At 36.7% G+C, this 26,226-nt stretch overlaps 1 protein-coding gene across 6 annotated transcripts in view; it reads left to right on the top strand.

Moving 5' to 3' along the window:
* CEP192 (centrosomal protein 192) overlaps positions 1–26,226 on the top strand; it is a 68,589-nt gene that overhangs the window by 22,991 nt on the left and 19,372 nt on the right. For 4 of the 6 annotated variants that reach the window (XM_065629188.1, XM_065629190.1, XM_065629187.1 and 1 more), the window contains exons 18-35: positions 1,861–2,761; positions 4,609–4,757; positions 6,257–6,487; positions 7,853–7,978; positions 8,899–9,042; positions 9,290–9,353; positions 10,005–10,144; positions 10,258–10,350; positions 11,340–11,455; positions 14,191–14,367; positions 16,194–16,284; positions 17,072–17,248; positions 17,787–18,047; positions 18,261–18,379; positions 19,634–19,743; positions 21,814–21,955; positions 24,338–24,510; positions 24,848–24,971. In XM_065629188.1, the coding sequence (XP_065485260.1) occupies positions 1,861–2,761; positions 4,609–4,757; positions 6,257–6,487; positions 7,853–7,978; positions 8,899–9,042; positions 9,290–9,353; positions 10,005–10,144; positions 10,258–10,350; positions 11,340–11,455; positions 14,191–14,367; positions 16,194–16,284; positions 17,072–17,248; positions 17,787–18,047; positions 18,261–18,379; positions 19,634–19,743; positions 21,814–21,955; positions 24,338–24,510; positions 24,848–24,971 (3,338 nt within the window). The remainder of the gene's footprint in view (positions 1–1,860; positions 2,762–4,608; positions 4,758–6,256; positions 6,488–7,852; positions 7,979–8,898; positions 9,043–9,289; positions 9,354–10,004; positions 10,145–10,257; positions 10,351–11,339; positions 11,456–14,190; positions 14,368–16,193; positions 16,285–17,071; positions 17,249–17,786; positions 18,048–18,260; positions 18,380–19,633; positions 19,744–21,813; positions 21,956–24,337; positions 24,511–24,847; positions 24,972–26,226) is intronic. The other 2 variants (XM_065629191.1, XM_065629189.1) reach the window with 2 other exon arrangements.

The raw sequence follows: 26,226 nt of genomic DNA, 5'->3' as shown, positions 1-26,226 counted from the left end.
TTCTGTAGGTTAAGCTTGTCCTGAGCTGATGTCTGATTGCTTTGATACCACACTGTCTGGTTCTGGTTTGGAAACTTTTAAAAACTACTTTGAAAATGGAATCTGTGATCTGGATGTACTTTACAAGAAAAAAAAATAACCTTTGTAGCACATCTAAAGAACACTTTCATTTTCCACATTGGTAGGGGAGATACCTGGAGTTCCATCCACTGTATTGTGAAGTCTACCAAGTGTGATGCCACTTGTGGGAGGGTGGTTCTCCCATGGTCAGTCCTCTTCCACTGATTAGTGTGGGTGCTGCTGTTAGTAGCCATGAACAGTACATTAGAAAGTGTAATCAATTCTACTCTTGACAGATAACCCGGTAGGGAAGTCCTTGAAACGCATTGTATGTGCTCATTCCACCTACACTGTGCATACCTGTCAAAATGGAAGGTTTCTGAGCTTTAATGGGTTTTTTTGTGTGTGAATGTACAAAAAAAGTGTTTGTGTCAGTGCATTTTCATGCATCTCAGATGAATCTTTTTGATTAGAGATTTGGTTCAGGGCCATTCAGTTGTGTTTTGGTGGTGGTGGTTTTTTTGTTGGTGGTGGGTTTTTTTTCCTCCAAAAATCTGCTATGATGTTACTGTAACTTACTACTTCTAGGTCCTTGGCTTTTACTAAGAACCCTAAGTACAGATTTGATACCTAATGACATCAGCTTTTCGTTTATGGACTATTAGTACTTGAGGGATTCTCATTTCTTGTTGGACGAAACTTAGATCTTAATAAGCATCTTGGCGTCCAAAGACATCGTAAAGAATAAGGAGAGAAATTATCTATACTGCACTAGGATGCATTTTTAAATGCGAAAATCTTCCTGATATTGGATCCAAACACAATAAATAAGACAACACACTGCAGGTCTCTGTTTTTTAGAATAATGTTTGTGAACCTGTCAGTGAGTTCAGGAGTCTGCTCCATTTGTGTGGTTTGATGTTTGTGTGTGAGTGGTTTGTTCGTTTTTTTAATAGTACAGTTACTTTTCCACAGAATGGTTTTCTACAAATCATAGGAAGTCAAACATTTTTGGCCCTGTGGAAACTTTTAGTCAATGGTAACTTCAGAGAGCAGAGCGTTCTTTTAGTATCAGTGCCAGGGGTGGTGGTGGCTTGACCCCAGCTGGTGGCACAGGGGATTGGAGCAGACAATTGGAAGGGCAAAAAGGTGAAGTGCTGACCTGTGGATTGAGATAAAGATGGTTTAATAAGTGAAGGGGGAGGGGGAAAAAGTGATGCAAAGGCAATCACTTGCTACCAGCAGACCAATGCCCAGCCAATCTCCAAGCAACAGCTACTTTGGAAAAATTCCTCCCCAGTTTTACTGCTGAGCATGGTATTATGTGGTGTGGATTCTCAATTTGGTCAGTTGGGGTCAGCTGTCCTGACTGTCCCCTCCTTTTTCTTGCCTACCCCCAGACTACTGGCTGGAGTGGCAGAGTGAGAAACAGAGAAGGCCTTGACACTGTGCAAGCACTGCTCAGCGATAGCTAAAACACTGGTGTGTTATCAACGTTTTGTTTGCAAATCTAGAAATACAGCACCACAGAGGCTGCTGTGAAGAAAACTAACTCCATCCCAGCCAGACTAAGGACACCTGTCTAGAATGTGACTGTAGATAACACACAGGTTGAAGTTGCAGGTTTTATTTTTCAAGGTCAAGAGCCACAGATGTTACAAAAGCCAAACTTCAGATGAGACTTGACAAACTGGATTGTTTCTATTGGATGGCAATACCAGTATTAAGCTCTGTCTTGTTTTATGTACCCTATTTACTTTTCTAAAATTTGTAAAACTGCATATTGTATTTGTGTACTAGGGTGAAGATGCTAGTGAACTAAGCACAACAATAATTCGAGCCAGCCCGACTCCTTCGCAGGAACATAAAAATGAAAATCTGGAAGACCACTTATGTCAAAGAAAGAGAAAAGAAGCACTGCTTAGTATTGACCAGAAATCAGAAGAAAATGAACCTGCAGGTCTTAAAAGAAGTCTTGATGATATACTGGGTCAAGAACTGTCCAAAGAAGGCTTTCCAAGGAATGGAAAACACCTTGCATCTGTTCCTTCAAATGTGGCAGCAAATCATGAAGACCTAGACCATCTTAAATCAGCTTTACCAAGTAAGTTCTGCATCCTTCAGCCACTTTCTCTTAAAGTTGATGCACAAGAAGTGTGGCAGGATCAAACAAACACAGCACAGAGACAAGAATTACCAGCCTTAAATATACTACCTGTTATTTCTGGATTAAGCACTTATATGCCATTCAATCAAAACTCCTCTGGTGAGCAATATGTTTCTATTTCAAGCTTTAAATCCTGTGTCACTACTTCTGAGAGTCAAGCAGTTTCTTCTTCTGTTCCCACGTTGCTTACAGGACCTCCTCTTGCAACGGCTCCATTTGCACAACAGCATGTGGGAAATATACCATCGAGTGGAAATACAGTTTTGTCTCGGTTTCATGGCTGCAGCTCGGCAGGTTTTGGTCTTCCAGCAGGGCTTCCTTGCTCCAGGATCCCAGCAGGACACACTGAGAATCCACTTAGAGCAGGAATTCCTATAGGTCCAAATATTGGTCCTGGCTCTTTGGGCGCAGCTTCACTTTGTAATCCACATTCTACTTCCTGGAATGAGAATATCTTAAATATAAAATCATGTACTGGACAACCTCTCGGAGCTGGTAGAAATGAGTGGGAGTTGTTAAAGTCACCTGGTATTGGTAAGTGTGTGTTTTAGAGTGTGTTTAAAATACAGCTGTGGACAAGAATGGTGATCATGATGATGCTAAGATACAGTAAATAAAATTAAGATGACTACTAAGTGTAACCACAGTTATTCTTTATGCAAGCTTTGTTATTTTAAAAAGTGAAATTGGTAATTTTCCTTATTTAATGATGTTCTTGGAATTCAATGTCTATTCTTATGGTCCTGCTAATGGTCTTAAAAGAAATTTTTCACAATCTAGAGGAAATGCAGTATTCTGCTTCAGCACTTGGTGGTTTTGTGTTTGTTTAAAGGATCTGGCACTGTCTTTCATAGGAGGAAGAGAAATCCTAGCTGCAGTTCATGCTGGGCAAGACAAGTCGTGCTCTGGAAATTTGATTGAATTTTATCTGGAAAGTAGAAGAATTTTCTGTCTCTGGCCTAATTTGGTATTAGCAGCCAGTTAAGCTGAAAAATTTGAGAAGGAGAGTGGAGGGCTTAAGCCCTTTTCTGATTATGAAGGGGAAAGACAAGCTGCCAAGTGCCTTCCATACTTTCTGCTTTGTCTCTGTGTCTTGACTTAGCTCAAAACCTAAGCAATGCAAATTAGTGCTTCACTTTAAAGACTTTTTTAAACCTACGGTCTCATTAGTTGTGGCTTGTTGTTCGTTTTTGTTTTCCTATACTTTTTCTGGCTAATTCTTTCAGATGAAATGACCAGCTAGTGGGGTTGAAGGTTTGCATTTCTGACAGTATATAGGTTATTTTCTGTTTATTACTTGTTGTAAACCATTGATCTTGTTAGTGTGTTTTAAAGTAGTAAAATTTGAACAGTCTCATTCTTTGCCTGAATTTTAATGCACGTAATTTCTATGTTCTTGTAAATGTTTTTGAACTCTGAATATTTATGTAGTCTAAACTTCATTTTTGGTGAACTTAAGTGTTTGAACTGAATTTTTGGTGATGCTAGTCTTAGTTTATATTTTCACCTCTGTACTTGTGCTAGATTTTCTTTTTTGGAGGGGAATAAGAGCGCGTGGCTTTATTTTAAAGCTTGTTGCTTAAGTAGCTAAAACTACTTCAGGTGACCATGTGTCTAACCGAGAAGTCAAATTTTTAATTTGACATGAGTATTCATTAGTGGGTTTCTAGATGTAATGAAGATTGATCCTCAGCGTGCCAGAGAACTCTTATCTCCATTTGAGTTTTGAGTTGCCATTATAATGTTGCAATTATGCTGAAAGAGTTATTTTTAATATTTTAGAAGTAAGGACTTCCTGGAAGTAAAGTATTTGAAGCAGGATTTCTTTTTATTTGGTGACAGATTTGATGATCCCACTTCTACAGCTAAAATCTGCTCTAGGAGTACTCAGTACTTTCTGGAGAAAAAGTTCCCTGAACACCTTTTTGGGGAACAATTATACTCTGGTTAAAAAAAAAAAAATTCCTTTTTGATCAGTGTAAATGTTCTAAAGTTGATGTAATACTGACATTCATATTTTCTGAGTGGGACTGGTACTGGTTAAACTGTGTACACTGAGTATTTTTTATATATTATATATATATATCTATATATAAATACATATACTTGTGGGTTAGTGTCTGCATGGGATGTGCTACTTCCATAAGTGTTTTTGTTCCTGACACTAGAACTCCAAGCAAGAAGCAAATTATAAACAGTTGCTTGAAATCATGAGTATCAGGCTTGTGGAAAACATTCTTATGAAAACTGTAGGAGCCAAACATTTTGTTTCCATAACGAAGAATTTGTTTAATGAGTTTACGAACTTGACATGATGACAGCCTGAGTGCTGATTTGCTTCTGGGTACCTGGTACTAACAGGATTGTATTTTCTTCCAAAGGACATATAAAAGTACCAGAGGAATTGAAGTTCCCTAATGCCTGTTGTGTGGGAATTGCATCACAGACAGTTCTTGGCATTTTTAATCCAACTGAACGGTGGTTGCAGGTCAGCATTGGAATACTCAGTGTTTCAGTGAATGGGGTAAAGGTAAGACCTTGTTTTCTTTTTTTCCAATAAAGTTACAGGCATAATGCTGTAATCTTATCAGATGTCATACGTAAAATTAGAGCCCTCTGTACAGATCTGTAAATTTTTCCCATTTTATAGTTAATATGCACAAAAGCAGTGCTACCTTCTTTCAGCCAGGCCACCTGACCTATTCCAAGGGGCAGGAATAGTGGAGGTAAATGCCACATGCGGGAACTGACTTGCAGAATTGTTTTGCTTGTGTAAATTGTGATAGGTTTGAGTTTACTGCTTGTTTATTCCCACCTTTGTATGCAAGAAAATTCAGCCCTAGAAAAGAAAGTATCCATGCTGGGGACTCTTACTGCTGAAACATTTTGTAGAGTTTGCTCCCAGTTTTTATGAAATTAGGGAGATCCTGTGTGACAGAGAAGAAGAAATATTTGGAGCAGGCTTCAAGCTGGATGGGTTGCTCTCTAGGTTACATGTAGCTTGTAGGCCACAGATTGGGCACCTTGTACTTCAATTTTGTTAAATTCTGTCTACTTCTATCAGCATAGTAGTAGTTCCCAGAGGTAAACGATCTCAAGAACAGGAGAACGAGTTAGATTAAAGGTCCATTAGTATAATTTAATTTTCTTTACTGATAAATACTCTTAGTAGAGAAGAATATAACAATGGAACAAGCATAGTATATTCTGAGCTTCTAGCAATTTGATGTTTGGGAACTTCTGAGCTAGGTGTTATTTCTGTTCTTATTAGTTTTTGGTGGACTGATCTTTATTTAATTAATCTTTTGAAATTGTGTAGTGATGTCAGCAGTCCAGTTGTGGATTCTATGCACTACTGCTTTTTTTCTTTTTTTAAATCTGGTTCCTGCTGGTTTTGTTTGGTCCTTTTTACTGAGAAATGACAGACAATATTTTGACAGACAATTTATTTTGTTGTTTGTAAGTCTTATAAATCGTTATTCCCCTTGGGTATATTTCTTCCAGCAGATGTAGCACATGTCTTTCCAGGAGCATGACTTCTGGTTTTACTCTTGTTTTCTCTGAGTATTTCCTCTTTAAAAAACACCAAATCACAATTCCGTGTTTGTGTACATATATGCATGTATATATGAGTATATATATCTATATAGATATATATATCCCTTCTTCTTCAATGGCAGAAAGCACCAAGTAGAATTAACTTTATTTCTTGTACTGATGTCCTTTCTCAAAATCAGGATTTTACTTATGAATTAATTTTCAAATGTAATAAATACTATATTCCCAGTGTTAATCTTTCACTAGATGCTGGAAAGGAAGTCCAGCAACTTTTGGGCTGACTTGTCTAACTTCTTAAATTAAAAGAAAATGCCCATAGTTGAGTGAAATGGAAGTGGGACATGAATACGAAGATGCAATAATATACAAAATTTCTGTGCTGAGCAGTGGTGCCAGTTAAATGTGGTATTTTGAAAGAAGCTGTCCTCTGGCAAGAGGTCTGTTGAAAATGACAGAGATTTTGTCTTTCAGGTGGATCCTGTGAAATACCAATGCCTAGTTTTCAAGAACAAAACCATCGTAGGATCCTATTCTACCAACGATCTGAAAATACTTTTCTTACCTTGTCATTCAGGGATCTTCCAGTATATTCTCAATGTTTCATCTTGGCCAGTTTCTGCAGATGCTGAGACAATTGTTCAGGCAGAAGCTTTGGCGAGTAGGGTAGTGCTGACAGCAGTTGCTGAAAATCCTGATTTAGAAGTAAGTAACTACTTATTGTGGGGAGGGTTATGTGGTGTGTTTTTAAATTTTATGAATAGTTTAATGACACTAGCAAAGAACAGGAATGAAAGGTTGTTCCTCAAAGGAACCTGGAATTTCTCTTGTTTGGAGTGGGGAGGAATAGAAGAGAATGTTTGAGAAGCTTATATCTATCTGGGATGTTTAGTTGTGGAAACGCACCCAGCTGGAAATGAAGAATGATTATGCAACTGTTTGAAAAGAATACATTAAAAAGTATCACTTTTTCATTATTAGAAGAATGGATGAGTTTTTGAACATCTAGTGCTTTATAAGTATCTGCTGTGTTGGATACCACTGGGCTTTAAAATATAACAGAAAACATTTCTTTCCAGTTGTAAGGATTTCTTCATTTTTTTTACATCAAGTAGGCCTTATGTCTTATCATGAAGAACAACCATGTGGAAGACAGTGTGACATTAAGAATGAAATCTGGTTTTATGTAGTCCTAAATTAAAGGGCATGGTTAGGCAGAAATGGGCTTGATGGTACTTTTGGAGGTGCTGGAACAAATTACATGATAACCTGTGACCTCACTGATAAATTCAAATTTTCAGTGATTAACTACAGTTAACAATTTTTCATTCATTTTAACGTGATCTGTTAACCTGCTTTGGGCTAAGTGTATCTTTTAAAGTAATTATATTCTAGTTGAATACACATGAATGGATAATTTTTTTAATGCTTCTTCCATATGTTTTAATTTTAATGCATTTTTTAAATACACAGTTTGGCAAAAATCCATCATTCTTCATGGTATAGTTCATTCAATCTTGCTTCATATTTAATTTAAAATTAAACCCTACACTAAATCTCTGCATATGTTTTTATATTTCTGAGACTGGAAAAAATACCAGAAAAAAAGCTGTATTTTGCTGCAGATCACTACACTTGAGTATTGTTATGCTATTGAAAAATTAACTAGTCCTTTTTTTTTTTTCCCTAACATTTAACTTGCTAAAATGGCATTTTATCTGACATTTCTTACTTGCTAGCAATAATGATAGTTTAAATTTTACTTTAAATTAGCCAAAGTAATTTGATTGTGCACTGGATTTTGGTGGGTAAATATTGCACTAAGATTGGATTAATTGATTGAGGCAAAATATGTGGGAGAAAGCCAGTTGGATGCAACTCCTTGTGATATCAAAGGAAACATTTTTCTTAGACGACTCCTACCCCTGGTAGGAAGTGTGTATTATATACAGGTGTCGCGTTCACAGGATGGAATAGGTGAACAACAGCTTTACTTTCCTGATGTTTTTGTATGGTAGCATGTTTTGGAGATTTCCCTTCCTTATAAGTTTTGTTTTCCCTTAAAACCAGGTGGATACAGGAAAAAAAGATTATCTGGATTTTGGTGACTTGACTTCTGGCAGTTGGAAGGCTCTTCCGCTAAAACTTATCAACAAGACACATGCTTTTGTGCCCATTAGACTTATTATTAATGCAGTAAGTACAGTAAACTTCCCATATATGGAAGTTAACTTCTTGTAATACTGAATGTTAATAACAAAACACTTTGGGTTTTGTCATTAAGAAGCATACCTTGGACACTAGATGTGAGATTCCCAAGAAATCTTTGGTTAGTCAGGAAATAAAATCTGAGTCGGCTATGATGTTACTAACAAAAACGCTTCTGGGATAGGTGTGTGGGGGTGTTTTTTCTGTGCTTGTGGGGTGGGTTTTGTGGTTTTGTTTCATTTCTTACAATCCAGCTGCTTCTGTGTAGCCTTTTTTGAGAGCATAGGGCAGCAGGTAGCAAAAGGGCTGTTACTCGAACCTTCCCTTGGAGAAGCTCGAGATGTGTTCCACTGCTCAAGTGGAACAGCTGACTATCAAAACAAGCAGCCAAACTTGCTTCATAGCAAGTTTAATGTATTTTTTTTCCTTCCTGAGCAGGAGCAGGTCTCTTCACTCTCTGCTTTGTCTCTCACTGGACAATAACAGCCTGTGTTATAGGCTACAATATGTTCCTCTCTGCATCTCTGTGGCAATGCAGGTTTCAGTTTTTTTGGCCAGGCTGGCTGCTGTTCTGTGCTTTGAGAACAGCTGGTCTCGTTTCCTTGTATGGGGGAAAAAGAAAGGACTGGCCTTATGTTAAGATTGATTTGGGTCGTCTTGGTGACTAGTGAGGTTTGGTCTTGAACAGCCGCACTTCTTGAAGATTTAAAATAACCAGTTCAGCTTCTCTCCGTTTACTGCATACGAGTTTCTGACTTTTTAGAGGGTTTGCTGGGCTATCACATAGCAACTGAAATTACAGGCTAATCCTTGATTATTTTTTTCCAAACTACTTGCCTTGCATTTCTCAGCAATTTGGTGAGTGACAATAAGAGATTTAATACTTTAAATACTTTTTTCTTTGACAGAATGCTGTAGCTTGGCGTTGCTTCACATTTTCCAAGGAACCAGTTAATCCTTCTAAAGAGCAATTGCTCCAAACGGATGCGGTTTCTCAGACAACAGCTCCATCAGTTTTAAATCATGTGATACATGCAAGCTATGATGGGCAAGTGAGTAGTTCTTACTTGACTGATTCTTCATGTTACTTGCTGTCTGAAATGATAATTCTGAATGTCTGAGTTCACAGTAATGATTTTTTAGGGAGTCTGCCTATTTGAACGGTATAGTTTTGTTGCTAGGTTGTGGGTTTGTGTTGTGGGTTTGTTTTGTTTTTGTTTGTGGGTTTTTTGTTTATTCGTTTGTTTTTTCAGTAATTCTCTCCCTCATGTAAGATGAGTCAACCAATTTATTTTTCAGGATCCTGAAGCTTTAACAGTTTGGGTTCTGTTCCATGCACCTAAGAAACAAGTGTCTTGTTCAGGTATAGCAATTTGATTTTCATTTCAACTAAAACAAATTTGACTTCTAATGTATGTATGTGTTAGAATTACAGGAACAGGCTGCAAACTTGGAATTAAACATTACATCTTTGATTTGTATGTCTTAGTACTTCGGATATCACGTTCAGTTTTAGTAACTGAAGGAGGCAGAATACTTTGTCTTAATCTTTTAGATGTTAACAGGGGTATTTCTACTTCAGTATCAGATGATACACAGTGGTTATCTGCTACAAGATGTGTGAAATTTGCTTTACTCCTTTTGCTGAGGGAATTAAATAGTCACTTAAGAAAATATTGTATTGGTTGCAAAACGGATGAGAAATTTGAAGAAGCTTCTGAGTTTTTCTGGCTTCCTAAATAGTAAATAGTGCATACATGAACTAGCTTGGCTAGTATGTTAAGATTTGTTGTTGTTGTTTGCTTTAGGGACAGTTTCAGCCACTTTTGACAGAAAGATAAAACTCTTAAATAAGAACCTGTGAGACTTCAAAGAAAAAAAGTATTGCCAGGGTAATGGGAGAGCTTCTGTTAATATCTGCACAACATTAGTATGTGAAGATTGGACAGTAGCTGGTGAGACATGGATCCATGGGAATGGCCTTTGCTGCTAGCAGACTTGCTTTTGTTCCTAGATTCCTTGGGTCCAGCAGATGAATTCTTGGCCAGAGTTGATGTGGAAGTGGATAGTCCAGGACCCAGCAGTGTGATCAGAAGTATTCCTCTGCGAGCAAGAGCTGGAACAGCAAGGATACACGCTCCAAAGGGCTTACAGGTTTGCATGTATTTACAAAGTGTTTTAATAGTAGTTTCTCTCTTAGCCTACTTCTTTTGTGATGTTTGGTTTTATTATATATGTATACAGACACACTTCTTTACTTTTTCCAGACAATATATCTGTCTACTAGTGTGAGTTCAACAGCCAAACAGCAGCTGCCATTGAAAAATGCTGGAAACATTGGTGTATATTTGAAAATTAAGGTAGGTTGGTTTCTCCCTCTTGAAATGATGAACTGAAACTAGAGATGAGCCTTGGGATCCTAACTCAACTGTGTGGTTTGACAAAAGGTTTAAAAGTTACATAAAGAAAATGAAAGATAGCAAAGAGATTAGCTCACATTATTGGAAAAAGCATATGAGAGTTTTGTAGCTCAGCTTCAGTTATATTTGTTTTAACAAGCATGCTTTTACGTTTTTTAACAAATAGATTTTAACAAGTGTGTAACATACGTAAAAGTAGTGAATCCTGTGCTGCACAGCAGATGTTAATTAGCTACTGGACTAAAGGCCGTTTAGAGCACAAAGGAAAATTAGCATTGGGAAACATCTTTAGTTTTCAGTGGACGTCTTGCCAACGCAAGTATGAAGCAAGTTTTTTTTCAGATATGTGATCTCTTTCCTTTAATTTTCTTGAGAATCCATGGAAAGTATTGTCCCAGACTGAGCATTTCATGTCAACAGAAGAAGCAGTTAGTCCCCTTTTACATTTAATTAGAAAAAAAAAAAAAAAAATGGTGAGCCCATCATTTCTTGAGTGGAGCCCATGGAAATAGGATGCATGACTAGTATCACAAATGTCACATAAATGTGATGATATTGGATACTAATTGATACCAGTAATGATTGGTACCACCGTTGAGACTGGTGACATTAACTTCACTAGTGGTGTATGAGTCCTGTGTTGTACTTACTGTTAAATTCTTTAAATCTCTCTGTGGCCCCTTCAGTGTTGTATATGGAGCTCATGTCTTGAAATGCCTTTGTTAGAGATATTTGTACTATAGTGTCCAACTTTAGAAGAGTGTAACTAGTGCAGGGTTATGGGAAAGTTCTGAAGGTGCCAGGTGTATTTGAATTGTCTGAACTGTATGTACAACAGATGCACAACCAGATTGTATTACATGTTGTAGAAGTGTTTACTCCCTTAAAATAAGTAACCAACCCTCCCTTTTCCTCTTGCCCACTTTCAGGCATCAGATCAGAACAGCTGCTTTGCTGTTGAACCGGAGGATCTTTTCCTTCTTCCTGGAGAAGAACGAGAAGTGACCGTCCTGTTTTTGCCAAAAACTGTAATGACTACAGAAAGGTAACATAACTGATTTTGTGCTGCCTGTGCTAAACAGAGCTACTTCTGACCTGAAGGTCATGAACAAATTGAAAGTTTTACCCACAGAGGAAACTTTGACTTGAGAGTCCTTATTCATTAAAGAGCAGATTTTTTGCTGGAGTTCACCTATTCCATATTATCCCTGCCTCTTTTGCTGTATGTAGCTTAATGAGTAGCTAGTATTTCCCATCACAGATCACCAGATGACCTGAGACTTGTTTAGTGTAAATAAATGGAGTAAGTCCCTGAAGCCCTTTATATGGTACTTGTTTCTGAAGTACAGCAAAGCTTTAAAATACTTGTCTTCAGCAGCCCTTTCAATTGCTTCCCTCTTCTTCATTTGGCTGAGACAGGGACATGTTATTTGTATTTTCCATATGAAAAAATTCAATGTTGCTGTTCAGCACTGGGCTGGCAGCTAAACAGCAAGACAGTTGCTCACTTAACTTTTCCTTCTCTGGTGGGAAGGAAGGGAAAGAGGAGGAAAGACTCACGGGTTGAAATAGAAACAGATTTAGTAAAATAATAGTAAAAAAATGATACAAAGCAAATACTTAGCCACTAGAATGTGTGCTCCCGGCAAGCAGGTGGATGCTGCAAGCACAGCGAGTTCAGTAAAGCTGCAGAGAGCAACAGCAGGGAACAGGGAAAGTACTACGAGCAGGAACAGGAGCAGGACCCCCTCAGAGACGGTGGCCATTGAGGAAAGAGGGCTGTTCCCAACAACATCCCACTTGAATATGGAATGTGACGTTCATGGTATAGAATACTTCTGTTGGCCAACTTGAGTCATCTGTCCTGGATCTGCTGCTCCCAGCATTACACACTCACTCACTTGCAAAACATGAGAAACTGAGGGATGACCTTGGCTTCCTTATCAATAAGTATCAACATCAGTGAATTCTTCCCTCCTTTCTAAGTCCCAAACACTGAAAGTTACTGGAAGAAAACATCAACTCCATCTCAGGTTGCTATCTTGTTATTCTCAAACTACATTCAAAACAAAGGACCGTACTAACTATCAACAAGAAAATTAACCTCATGGAAAATTACCGTGGTTCAGCCCAGCCAGCACACTCAAGCAGAGACCAGGATCAAAAGTATTCCTTAATTTTGGATGCCATAATCAAATAAAAGTTCAGCTGTAAATCCTGTACAACACTAATGTACATGTTACAAATGCTTATATCTGCAACAGTATTAATATTTTTGCACATTAGCACCTGTCAATCTTAATTCTGCAGAATAGATTTGATTGGTTTAAGTGACCATTTTGGTGTCATGGAAGAGGCAATGACTTTTCTCCAGAGCAGCTTTTTCTCTTTTGTGAACATGTTTTCCAGCTTCTGCAATAATAGAGCAGGAATGAACAAAGGAATCTGTCCAAAATATGTCCAGCTTCACTATGTAGCTTTACTGGGCCTACTCAGTGCATTAAACTGTGAAAAGTTCTGTGCTAATGACAAGTGATCCTAATGGGTAGTCACTCAAAGTGATTAATCTTTGCTTTCCTGTGGCCTTATGTGTAACTGTGTTGCTTTACAGCCTCTGGGTACTCAGCAAGGTTGGAAACTTTGCAGTCCACTTGCAAGTGCTGCCAAAAGACTAATTAACTAAAGCAGTAACAAGAGTTCATGTTCCCCGCTGGTGGGATGCAGGGCTGTGTCAGTAGGCATCACAGGGATTTAATGACAGAGTGGAGATTCTTGAGTTTCTTTCCTGGCTCTAAGGGCGTCTGTGCTACTGAAAATGCTTCAGCCAATTTGATTGTTTTTTCTCTCGTTCCCTATATTGTTGGTTAGATACTTCCAATCTCCACTTCCTTCACTATATACTTTAGCCTTTTGTTTTATTTCTCTGCTGACTTATGTTTCCCTTCATTAGGAAAAATAAAGTGCTGCCTGGTTACTTTTTTTTTTAAATTTTGCGTGTGTCTAATTTCTTCTCTGTCTTCTTAGCTACTTATGTTCAGCTTTCCTATCCAGTACTAGCACCTTTATTTCTACTTCATCATTTGAATCTGTACACCTGATGCTCTCCTTCATCTCTTTCTCTGCTCTGCCTGAAGAAGGCAGCAGTCACCTGCACTGCGCTTGTGTCCTGTAGGGCAGAGACTGCACCAGGAAAAGACAGCTGTAGGTGGCTGGGTCCTTGTCTGTGGGTTCAGTGCTCTTTCTGACAGCAATCCCAGGAAACAGAGGGAAAAAATCTTGGCTTCGTGGCTTAGAATGCTACCATTGTTAACAGAACCCAGAGTTTAATTTTGATGCTTCGGGGTATCTCACACTTGTAACACTTCATTGAAGTTTCACAGGTATTTCGAAAGGCGTCTCTTTATTGTACATAGAGACAGCCAGAATTTGTTCCTCTCCAAAATTATTTTGTCAAAATAATCAGAAGTTAGCATAGGCAAAAAATAATTGGCCTAGTTGTAGTCTCCGAAATACTTATCTGAACCATTTCCAGATGAAATACTTCAGAAGATTGCTTGAGGTACATATGGCATGCATATTTGCAAACCAAAGGATTTAAATTTTGCTGTGCCTAAAGCTGGCCTTCATCATAAAATTAGGGAAAAAAAAAAAAGCATTTGTATTTTTGCCCCAAGAAGGTAGTTTAAAAAGGCCTATCTGTAATTTTTTTCAGTTATGTTTTCTTTCATCAGCTAATCTTTTTCCATGGTGGAATTTAAATTTATTTATTTATTTTCAAAGTACTTTGAAAATCCTTGTGCTGCCATCCGGGCCTCAGTATGAGGTGGTGATAAAAGGTGAGGTGGCGCCTGAGGCAAACAGACCTGTGTCTACAGCTGCTCGCTGCTCGGACATTCCCCCCATTCTCTCCAACAAGCAGTTCATTGCCTGGGGAGGAGTAATGATTGGAGCATCCGTGTAAGTATAAACTGGGCAGCTGTTCAGGTAAAATATCGTGTTAAGTATTTTATATTGCACTTATGTGAAGTAAAACTTCCTTACTGTCCCTAGTCACACTAGTAATCCACAGGTGATGAACTAAACTGTTTTGTGACTCAAGTGAGAGAAGCAGTATATTATGACTAATTTTTTTGTGCAAGAAATTTTTGGAAACAAACTGGAATCTTGTTTGAGCATTTTGAATCTTTCAGGGCTCTTTGGTTATTGTTAGAATAATATCTGATTCTGTAAGATTAGTTTGTTATGTAAGTAGAAATGTAGTGGAAAAATATTTTCCAATCAAGTCGATGGAAAAATTCTGTTGGATCTCTCAACCCCTACCTTTTACTAGAGATAAATCTCTATGCTTGTTTTTATTAAATTCATCCATTAAGACTATAGAAGAATCTATTCTGGCAGTGTAATTTGACCATCTGAATAGCATAGGCTGTTGAACTTCCCTGAATTGATTTATTTGAATTTGAATGTGTTCCAATGCTAAAACTTTTAGTGAGGGAGAATCCATTGCATCCCTAATTATTATTATTATCTTGTCATTCAGACTAGTCTGTGTCTGAACATTTTTAGTTTCAAGTTTACAGCGTCAGTATTCCATGATTAGTGAAACTGTACATAATTGTTTAGATATACTCTGCTTCTTTTGTATGTAAAGGCTGCAAGTTTTGCAGATCTCTAGATCTGTGGTAAGTATTACTTTAGAGAGTAACCCACTGTTGTTTTGATACTGAACTTTTTGAGCAACCTGATAATGTTCCCGATTGTTTGAAAGTGATCCACGTTTGTAGCCAAAAACTGTTTCTGATGGCTATATTCCTATTTTTCTGTTTTGTTCAGATAGTCTATTTCTAACATAGAAGTTTCAGCTGTTTGGTGATTGGGAAACACTTTCTCTTCCCTGTATGCTGCTACCTTTTTATTTTGTGTTCCTCCTGAAAAATAGTTTTGATTCACAATTTGGTTTAGGAATCTGAAATTATTTTCAAAATTTTTGTTCCAACAGAATACGAAACAGTGTCTGCAACTGAAAACTGGGCAGAGGATTTGCTCTCTCTCTATCCTCTTTGATTCTAACTGCATGATCCTTCATCTTCCTTTATGTTTTTACCAGGTTTAGGGCTTGTCACATCCTTCTGCGATTGTTTTTTGACTTGTTAAAATGCCAAAGACACTCACTCTTCTTGCTGGAGAGGTTTCCTTCCTCTGTCAAGGAAGGATCTGAGTGCCAGAAGCCAGAAAAAATAAAGGAGAGAAAAAAATTTACTTTTTTGTCAACCTGTTACTGCTAAGTGGCTGTAACTTTCTGTGGTACTATTGTGTTGAAAAGTACATGAAAAGGAAAAGTTATCCTTAATTTAGTTCTTTACAACTGTTCCAGTGAATCTGGGCCAGAACTCATAAGACTGTTTCTGCATAACTAAGCAACTCTGGATAATAAATTGTAACTGTGTCTTAAAGTGTGTTGTGTTTTATTTTTGTATTAACACAACTTGCTTTAAAAGTTCAAGCTGTTAAGTACAATACTGGAACTTTAGAAAAGCTGTGTTTATACATACTTTGGGGTTATTTTGCTATATGAGGACTGATGTGTAATGGTGTATAATATTGTACAGTCTGGAAGTTTAAAAATACAGAAATAACTTTCTAGCTAAAATATTCTGTATCAAGAGGTATTTCATTTCCATGAAATAACTTTAAAATTGACTGTCTCATTTCCATTGTTTCCATGAATAAATATATGCAGTTAATTTACATTTGTTGTAAAATATAAATTTCATATTTTTCAGCCAGAAGAAGTTAACTCTAAGAAATGACTCTCCATCTGTGACCCAGCATTTAAGACTAGTGATAAGAGGCCAGGATCAAGACTGCTTTCAGGTAACTGTCATGAAAATTTCTCTTTAGTGTTTAATAAAATTATCAGGATAAGTTTATAATAAAAATGTCTTTGCCCTGAGGTCTTGTTTCTTTATAAATGTCGGTGATTAGCAGGTGATGAGAGTATTTGCTCTGAGACTGCAAAATGGACACGGTAGCAGAACTTAAGCTGCACTGGCAATTTTAGGAAGAGCTGAAACGGTAACAGTGCTGCAGCAAACTGGGGCTCAGTTTACAGATCTTAAGCTGCTGTAGCACAACAGGGTCAATAACTGGTGGAGTAAACAGTGGCATTTCTTGCAGGAGGGATTCCAGACCTCACTCCGAGGGACTCGGTGTACATGAGCAAGGGAGGAAAGAAAAACTGGAATTAGCCTTTGGGAATTACCATAACTAGAGGGGGTGTTTTTTTGTTACATAGTCTGCATAGATTTATATCCTGGTTTTTTTTCCCCTGATATTCAGGTTTTATATCTATAATCTTGAACTGAGAGAGAATTGATGTAGTGCTGGTTAAGTTCAGCCTTCACATATTGTGGATTGAAAGCAAAAAAACTCTATGGTCTAACCTGAGAGGCATCAATACGCTCATTGTGGGAATATAAAGTATCTTGAACTCAGTCTTTTCTATTGCATATTAAGCTTTGCAACCTTAAATATGTGCCTTTGTCAACTGAATTAATCCAGATTTTGAAGAAGTTAATTTTGGGTTACTAGTGAAGTAACTGTTGTTACTATATGTTTTTCCCATTGTAGTCACTCACTTCTGATGCCTTTGTTTTTACAGTTGCAAAGTATATTTGGATCAGAAGAACGCCTAACTAGTAACTGGGAACTCAAAATCCGTCCCAAAGAAGACACTAACATATACTTGATGTTTACACCTACTGGAGTAACTTACTTCTTTGCAAAGCTGGAAATCAAACAGCTGGGGATTCGATCACAGCCAGGAATTAAGTTTACTGTAAGAGTCCAAACCTTACTCCTAATAACTTTAAACATACATTTTTCGTAATTATTTTAAATCTAGCACCGAATAGCTGTTTCTATGAAGAGGTCGAAACTTTTCAAGATATACACTGTGCATATCTGTATACTTGTTAAAAATTGTATGGGCACTAAATTTTACAGTTTGAACATTAGCTTCAATTTTGCATGCACTTTTTCCCCTCATGAAAGAAGAAATATTTTTATGTACTCTGTTAAAAGTAGCCCAAGATTTTGCCTCTAAACATGTCAAAAAATCTGAACTGGTCTTGTTTTTTGGGTAGGCCTTAAATTAATTTTCACTGAAACTTGAATCAGGTTGAATAAACTTAGGCTTTTCTATTTCTTGCAAAGTCTTTTAATTCACATTTTAGGCATTTTCATTTCTTTCTGTGACTCTTTATGTAGTTTACTATAGTTGTACAGAAGTTTTAATGGAAGCTTTCTTTCATTTGAAGTACTACTTTTTTGTGGTTTTTTGCCTTTTTTTTTTCCTCCTCCTTTTATTCCCTCAGATACCATTATCCGGATATGGAGGAACAAGCTATATAACTTTAGAAAATGTAAAAAAACTGTCAGATAGTTACATGGTAACACTGGATGGATTATCACCCACAAGATTAAGGAAAGCTTCTTTCCGCATAAGAAATACGGGTTCTCGGGCTGCCTATGTTAAAGCTCTGTGCTTTGCAGACCTAGAGACAAAAACAGTTATGGAACGTCGCATAATGACAGTATCTCCAGAGAAGTTTGTACTAAGAGAAGGAGCACATGAAGTAAGTATAATACCTGATTATGACCAAGTTTTTGTTAATTTAAATTACATTCCCATTGATCCCATTGATTTTATCTGACTAGTTCTTTATTAAAATATCACTTGCGTAAAATCCTGTTTCACTTGTATTGCAGTTATTTGTTGACTCATATTCCGAATGTTAATACTAACAATAAGAACTTTTTCTGAGTATGTTATCTATTAATTTTATCAGGTGATTACTATAATGTGGAATCCAAAGGAAAACAAAGAGAACTTCCATGAAACAAACACGTTGGTATCAACAGTGTGTTTTTTTTGTGGAGATGAAGTTTCTAGACAGCAGTATCGTAGGTAAGATATACTTTGCTATTGTTACAGAGACAGACGTTTAATAAAAAAATTAAAACTGGAGGTATATGCTACCACGAGTATGTTTCCTAACGTGCTTCCAAAAATTGCAAGAACAAAGCAGAAGACTTATATGGAGAAATGTAGTTAAGTCTTACATCTGGTAGGTTGTTTGGTGGGGATTTGGTTTGTTGTTGTTTGGGTTTTGTTTTGGTTTTTTACATAATGTAAGTTCAATCCTAGTTAAGGGTTTTATTTTCTTTTTACATTATTGAGTGTGGCAGATTTTGTGGGAAAAAAATTTTCTTTTTTGTATCAGAGGAGTTGTGTTCTATCTTGGTATCTCTCTAATATGTAAGTAAGTTGAATTTTTAAAGAAAAGGCTCATGAAAGAAGTAGTACTGAAATTCAATAGTATTAAGTTTTGAACAAGGTTCACATCTTGGTTTGCTGAATTTTATTAACTCTTTGGACTGAGGCAATGCTCAGTGTCATTGAATCCTTCTCAAAAGGCAGAAAAAACTTAGGTAAAAGTTTTCATCTACAGATCAACAGAAAACCCATTGAGAAGCTTGATGCACCTGTGTAGGTAGTGTTGGAAACTTTATATTTTCATTTGGCTTGTGGTCATTGGTATATGAGTGAAATTGTTTCTTGCTGAGTTTTAGTCAGCAGGTATAGTATTGATTATTGAATGTGGTCTAGTTGGTTTTTTCTTGATGGGACCTCCTCTGAAGTCTCCTTGATAATTTGAGAGATGCTAATTTCCTGAAATGACTGACTACTGTAAGCCAGTCGTAGAATCATAGAACAGTTTGGGTTGGAAGGGACCTTCAAAGCTCATCTAGTCCAACCCCCATGCCATGAGCAGGGACACCTTCAACTAGATCAGGTTGCTCAGAGCCCCGTCCAGCCTGGCCTGGAATGTCACCAGGTATGGGGCATCTACCACCTCTCTGGGCAACCTGGGCCAGTGTTTGACCATCCTCAGTGTAAAAAAATCTCTTTCTCATGTCTAGCCATTATTTCAGTGTTTATTGTTACTGTGCAGCAATAGAGGAGGTATTTCTTTATTTCTTTAACCATTGTAAGATTATGAAAAGATTTCAGTTTTAAACAAATGCTCACAGGTTTGAGCTTGGTGTATTCCAGAAATGATAAATTTAAAATTATGCTAGATTCTTATCAATCTTTTCAAATTGTGGTTTCTAATACCTTGTGTAACTTAATGACTCTTATTTCTTCTCTCTTTAACAGAGCTATGATGTATAAACCTCAGGTAGAAAAACACATAATCCCAGAAAACAGCTTATTGAAAAATGTTGTATTTGATGAAGAATTTCAAGGGGAGCAGCTTGTGACAGAAGGTAAGCCTACGACATGTTGAAAGAAAAATATAATACTGGGTTTTGAGTGGAAAAATGTGTTTTTAGGCTTGAATGCTACTTATTTTTCCACTTATTCTTTTTTGAGAAGTGTAAAAGCAAAATTCTCAATTTGGATGGAACTTGCTTTCTTTCATTCAACGCCTGTCTATTTAAACTATTTACTTTTCTCCTAGCAGAATGAAACACGAGTCTGTGAATGTTATAGCATCAAAAATGCTGTTTATTTGGAGGGTATTTATCTTATTGTTAATTGCGAAACATACTTGAAGTTTCATTTTACTGAAAATTTCAGTTTCTTATGCACAGATATATCTTATATTTGAAAATTGAGAGGCAGACAACTTTGCTGACATTAAAATATATATTTCCCTTCTCAAATTAAATAACTTCATATTTTTTGCACTACTGCTTATGTTAGCAATGTTATAAAAAATAAACAACCCACTATATTGTAAAGGTGTCCTTAAAAAAACCCCAACAAAGAAAACCACAAAAAACTCCCTAAACAAACCAGTCCCTCCCTCAAAACTCTTCAATCCCTTAAGTGTTATGAACAAATACACTTAAACCCTATTTCTTGAACTAGTTCTAGTCACATACGGAAAGATTTTACTGTTCTAAGGCTACTACACCTGAATAAATGTTGCAGTCTGGTTCTTTCCCTATAGATGATGTGTTGTCTTTACTTGGAAATGTAAAGATCGTTTATTGTTCGTTTTCAGTGAGGTGAAATTCTAGTGAAGATACTTGGGTTCTTGAGTATGCTTAGAAGTTTTCAAGCCAGTGTTAAAGCCCAGGCATCCTTGATTATCTCTTATTGCCTTATTACTAGAGTTTTGCTGATGCTAGCTTAATTTTTTTCTGTTTCTGTAGAAAACAAGGCCTACCTCTTGCATCTTCATGTTTTTCTGTCTCTTTTTGAGAGCATACTTTCCTGAAGTTGTCAAATATAGCTTACTGTTCCCTATTTGGTCACAATTTTTTTATATACTCATATTTATCTTATGTGTACTGTGGTCTTGGCATTCAAAGTTATCTTAATGATATAATGAACTAGCCATTTTGATATTTTAAGTTGGTGAAAATAAGATGGGCTGTAAGAGTCAAATATTTTAATGGGATATTTGGAAATCATGATTTCCTGAACTAAGCGGAATTCAGTTGGGAGATGGGATAAAAGAAACTTAGAGTAGAAATAATGGTCATCCTAAAGGAAGAACATATTTCCATACTGGATTTTGGTTTTTATATGATAAAGAAATTATTTCTTCCAAAAAACACATTCTGCTAGACAACCTTTGCAAGACTTAGCTTTGTTAGAAGTATCTAGATGCATGTAAATTCTAACTAAAAACACTTCTGCAACAGATGTTGCTCTGTCTTATCTGTAGCTGAGTTGGAGAAGATATATATAAATATTAGGAATTCTCCCTAGTATCTACTACTCAGCAAAGGTAATAATGATCGGATCAAATGCATCCTGTGTGACAAGTATTCACGTCTTCATTCTGTCTATTCAACATGAAATAGCTCAAAGCAAGGGAGAAAACTTGGACTTGATTATTAAACATTTTGATGAAATGTTTTATTATTTTAAAATCACACTCTGACATTCATGGCCTTTTGGACATTTACACATATAATTAATTAAATAAGTGTTAGATCAAATATACTGAGTAATTGAAAAATAACTTCTCAAGTTGAATTCTGTTCTGTGAAGCCTTATGAATATATTGGGTCATCTTCATCAGGGTAAAAAAAGTAAAGCTTAACTTTAGTTTGGCATAGAATCAGATTAGTCTATACCATTTGTATAAAGGTGGACAATATCTGTCTTGTAATTTAAAAGTCAAAAATGGTGTATATTTAGATTTGTTACATCTCATGTTAATGTTGATTTATGCCTGATAACTGAACTTGTATGTAATTTTTTGAATGATCTAGGATATCTTAGCCAACAGATTGTTAACTAGGTCTATATCTCAAATATCTGTGTAACTTCTGAGTATTATAGGTTTGTTCTTATTAGAATTGCTCTATTATTTTTAGTATGTGAGATCCCACGGAGGACAAATGATATCCATCTCTTCTATGCAAATATGCGAAAGGTTATCCTTTCTGTGGTTGGATATTCTCCTTTTGATCAGGATGGATGTCAGCAGTCTCCTGGACGTCATTTGGAACCGGACAGGTAATGTAACTATAAGGATAGCTCTCAAATAATGCCTAAATGAAGTGCATCTCCGTTTAAAATCATAAATATTAAAGTCTTTGGTCAATGATGAAAACTGACTTGCTTTACAAGTGAAAGAGCTGGTTCTAGAATGAGAATGGCCCCAAATAATATCTAGGTGGCTCTTCTCACCATTTTTATATAGTCTGTTTAAAGTGTTAAGGTAATGTTTAAACTGTTCCCTCAACTGACATCATTCACTTTATCTGCAACTTCCCATTCTTCATCTGAAGAAACTGTGTTTGTGTTGGTGTTGTGTGTTTTGTTATTTTGTTTTGTTTACTGGTTTTTTCCCTTCCCCATAGACACTGCCAAAGTGCATTTGTTGTTGTTGTTTAGTTGTACAACTAAACCGCTTCATTCCTTGTAATGAATTTTGGGCGTCCGTGACGGAAATAGATATATATTATGAAGACTTAGTGGCCTTTTCCTTGTCCAGTCCGTATGCCAGCCTTTCAATGTAGTTTGTACTATACTCATCAAAAGAATGATGGCTGCTCCACCCCGTCACTCCCTCAGATAAAGTGGTTTGTTACTGGCAAGATTTATTTGGAAGATTGGCAGAGACCTGGTCTTCAATATGGACGTGTCACTTCTATTTAGACAGGTTGCTGTAGCATTTAGAAGCTCTGAAAAGGGTAAGAAAGATACCAATTCTGTACAAGTACTACTTACTAAGATGGTGTAGCATAAACACAAAATAAAGATGGGTTAACATCAACATTGTGAGGAACATATTTACATAGGTGGTTTCTTGAGTCTTCATGTTTTTTCTTGTCAAGATCCTGTTACGTAGGTGAAGAAAGAGTCCTACCTAGTCCTGGTGTCTTTAACATCTGCATATGTAGATGTGGTCTTGGAATTGCTTGTACCTATCGAACTCCAGATGCTGAACACTTTGGAACACTAGACAGATTTATCAACTAGCAAGGTGTTTGTCAGGCATAGTGGGATTGCAAAGCCAGAGATTGGAAACAAATATCTGCAGCAGCAAGCAGGACATTTCTCTTATTTGGTGGTGGTGTGGTGGTGGTGGTGGGTTTTTTTTTTTTTCCCATCCCACTTGATAGCTTTAACAGTTCTTCTAGGTTTGAATTTATTCCCTGGCTAAACATCATGAGGATGTTCATTTTCTGAGTCGACTGTAGTTTGTAGAAGAGATCTGAATATTTTAACTACTAATCTGACTTATGAAATTTCATGTCAAGCAATTATGTGAATCAGTTGCTCTCCTGGTTCCATTGGTATCTTAAGGGATAAGTTGGCAGCTGTCCTGAACTGAGGCAGGATTCTCAGAAGCATTAAAAATAGAAGTAGAAATAATAGGAGGAAGAGCTGAATGTTGCTCCATACAATGTTGTGCAAAAAGTTATGTATTTTTCCTTTAACTGTTGATTTCTGCTTTTGTTTTAGTATTTAAAATCAAGCTTGTTGTGAGTTAAGCTTTTAACTTAAGAAAATATGGTGAATCGTAAAATACTGGATTCCTAGCTTTCATGTATGAGCTTATCTGCCATGTATTTTGCAAACAAAGGTGTGAAATGGTAGGCCATGAAGACGATGAAAGGATTGGAGCATCTGTCTTGCAAGAAGAGACTGAGAGCTGGATTTGTTCAGTCTTAAGCAGAGAAGGCTTGAGTGGGAGGATGAATCTTATCAATGTGTATAAATACCTGATAGGGGAGTAAAGGAGAGGAAGCCAGAGTCTTCCCAGTGGTATCCAGTGAGAAGACACAACAAACACAAACTGAAATGCAAGAAACTCAATTCAAATATGAGAAAACCTCCTTTTTTTTTCTGGTGAAGGTGGTCAGACACTGGAACAGGTGGCTCAGAGAGGTTAAAGTCTCCATCTCTGGAGAAATTCAAAACCCAACTGGACAATGTCCTGAGCAACTTGTTGTAGCTGATCCTGCTTTGAGCATGGGTGTTGGACTAGGTGTGATCTCCAGAGGTCCTTTCTGACCTGCAGTATTCTGTGATTTTTGTCAAGCACAGTTTGTACAGCCTTATTTCTCTCTTTCATACCTTCTTAATCTGACTGCAATGTGTATAGAGAGAGCATTTTACTTTGTTATCACCAGAAGATAATGGTTTATTTTAGCACCTTCCATTTTAAGTGGTACCTTCTGCTTCTAAACATTGTGTGAAAAAGCTGCGTCATGATATAGCTGCTGAATTAATTTTGTCTGGATAATGGAGAATTGAATTAAATTGAAGGTGCATGTAAACAACACTGTATTTCAGTATTAAATTTTGAGATATACTAAGAATAGGCAATTATAATTACTCATAAGTTATTTTTAGTACTACTTTTGCTTAATGCAGTCTTATTTTCAGATTTGAAAATTCTGCCAGACTTATCAATGCAACTTTGGATGTTCTTCCTGTTAAAGGACCTCAGGGTCCTTCATTACCTGTGAAAACTGATGATCTGGTTGAGAACAAATCAGTCACTCAACAGACTTGGGCAGTTACACCTGAGTACTTGACTTTGACATCTCCTTCTATTAGTAAGTATTTTTTAAAGTTAATAAAATAACCATTGTAGTATTAAAATAACTGTACTGCTTACCATGTTTGTAATTATTTTGTGTTTGTAAATGTGGCTTGGCCAATACTCTTGCTGCAATAGTGTTCTATCTAAACAATAAGCTTGGTTTGAACATAGTTTGGGTTAAATTGTCAGGTAGTGTGCTATGTATGTGTATACGTATAATATCGACTGCATACCTATGAAGATTTTAAAGGCAGAAGATGCTTTATCTTAATTGATGTATCTCTGAATTTTGGGTGCTTCTGTGGATTTTTTTTGCATGTTAGATTTTTATAGCTTTGTTTGTATTACAGGTGGAACAGCAGATACTGAACAGGTAGAAATTGTCAACAATTCTAATAGGCCGCTGGCATTTGAGCTTTCATGGCCAGCTCACTGCCTTACTATAACCCCACAACATGGAGTTATTGAACCAGAGTAAGTTTCTTATGGGTTTCATTTACATGTAGAAGTGTGTTGAGATTTTGGAGAAATTTGGTTTTAGTTAGTTTAGGAATTTAGTTAATTTAGGAATTTTAGTTTTAGTTAGCTTTTAGGAATTTATTTTAGTTTGTTTAGGCTATACTCTGGAACTAAGTAGAATAGTTAGCTTTTTGTGAGCTAACATGCAAATCTAGCTTTTATATTTTATGACCTTATCCTCTCATAGTTCTATATAGGAGGAATGTTCTGCCACCTACAAAGTTACCTGGAGGCCAGGAGTTTTCTGTGCCTAGAGATACTATTATTCTTGCTATTTTTCCAGGAGCTGGATAGCCATCAAAGCTCAAGTTTTAAAAATCTTCTTTCACAATAGTTTGTTGTTGTTGTTGTGTTTTAAAAATGACCTGTGTGTTTAGAAGGAAAAAGGACTTACCCTTCTCCCCCAGTAAGACAAACAAAACAAAAAATACCAGTTATTATAGACTGCTTCGCTTCTGGGGACTTACTGGTTTCATTTGCAAATGTGCTGATATTCATCAGAATCTGACTGTGAGGGGTTTTTTTCGTATTCTGACAAAACTGTTTATTGCCACTCAACTTTGGCTTCTCGGTGCCTGTAGGTATGAAAAGAATGATAAACCAGTGTCAGGTCACCTGTATCTTACCTAGCAGTGTTACGGCACCATAGTCATAACATCACTGCATGTCTGTATGAGTTCTCAAGGATGTCAGCAAAGTCTTTCAGAATAAAATGCATGAAAGTTCTGACCACTTCTCACTTCTGAATTGGTTTTTTTAAGAGCAGTTCAGAAAGGCTTTCAAGACTGTTATTAAACTATTCTCATCTTCCAAAAAAAAGTCTCATGTTCCACAAAAAGTAGGTTTTGCTTTCTAAGTTTTATTTAAGTAGTTGCTTTAACTTGGTGGATGTTTGCCCAAAACAGATATTTTCTTTTCAGTCCTGCATCACTCTGCAAGATGTGATACATTTTGACACTTAATTCCATATTAATGTAGATGTAAATTCTTGGAAGTTTTGCTGGGGAACTTTCATCACTAGTGAGAACAAAATAAAGAGGATTCTCTGGAAGGGCTTGGTTATCTGCCATTTCTTGCAGATTCAATCAGTGCTGAGAACAACAGTTTCTAAGAGAGACAAAAATGAACATCTTTCCAGTAGCTGTGTAAGTAGGGACATCTTGAGTGTCTAATAGCCTAGACTCAGGGCTGCCCGTGGAATAATTTCTTA

This window comes from Caloenas nicobarica, chromosome 2, assembly GCF_036013445.1.
Source record: "Caloenas nicobarica isolate bCalNic1 chromosome 2, bCalNic1.hap1, whole genome shotgun sequence".
Lineage (NCBI taxonomy): Eukaryota > Metazoa > Chordata > Aves > Columbiformes > Columbidae > Caloenas > Caloenas nicobarica.
This window is presented reverse-complemented; position numbering and strand designations above follow the sequence as displayed.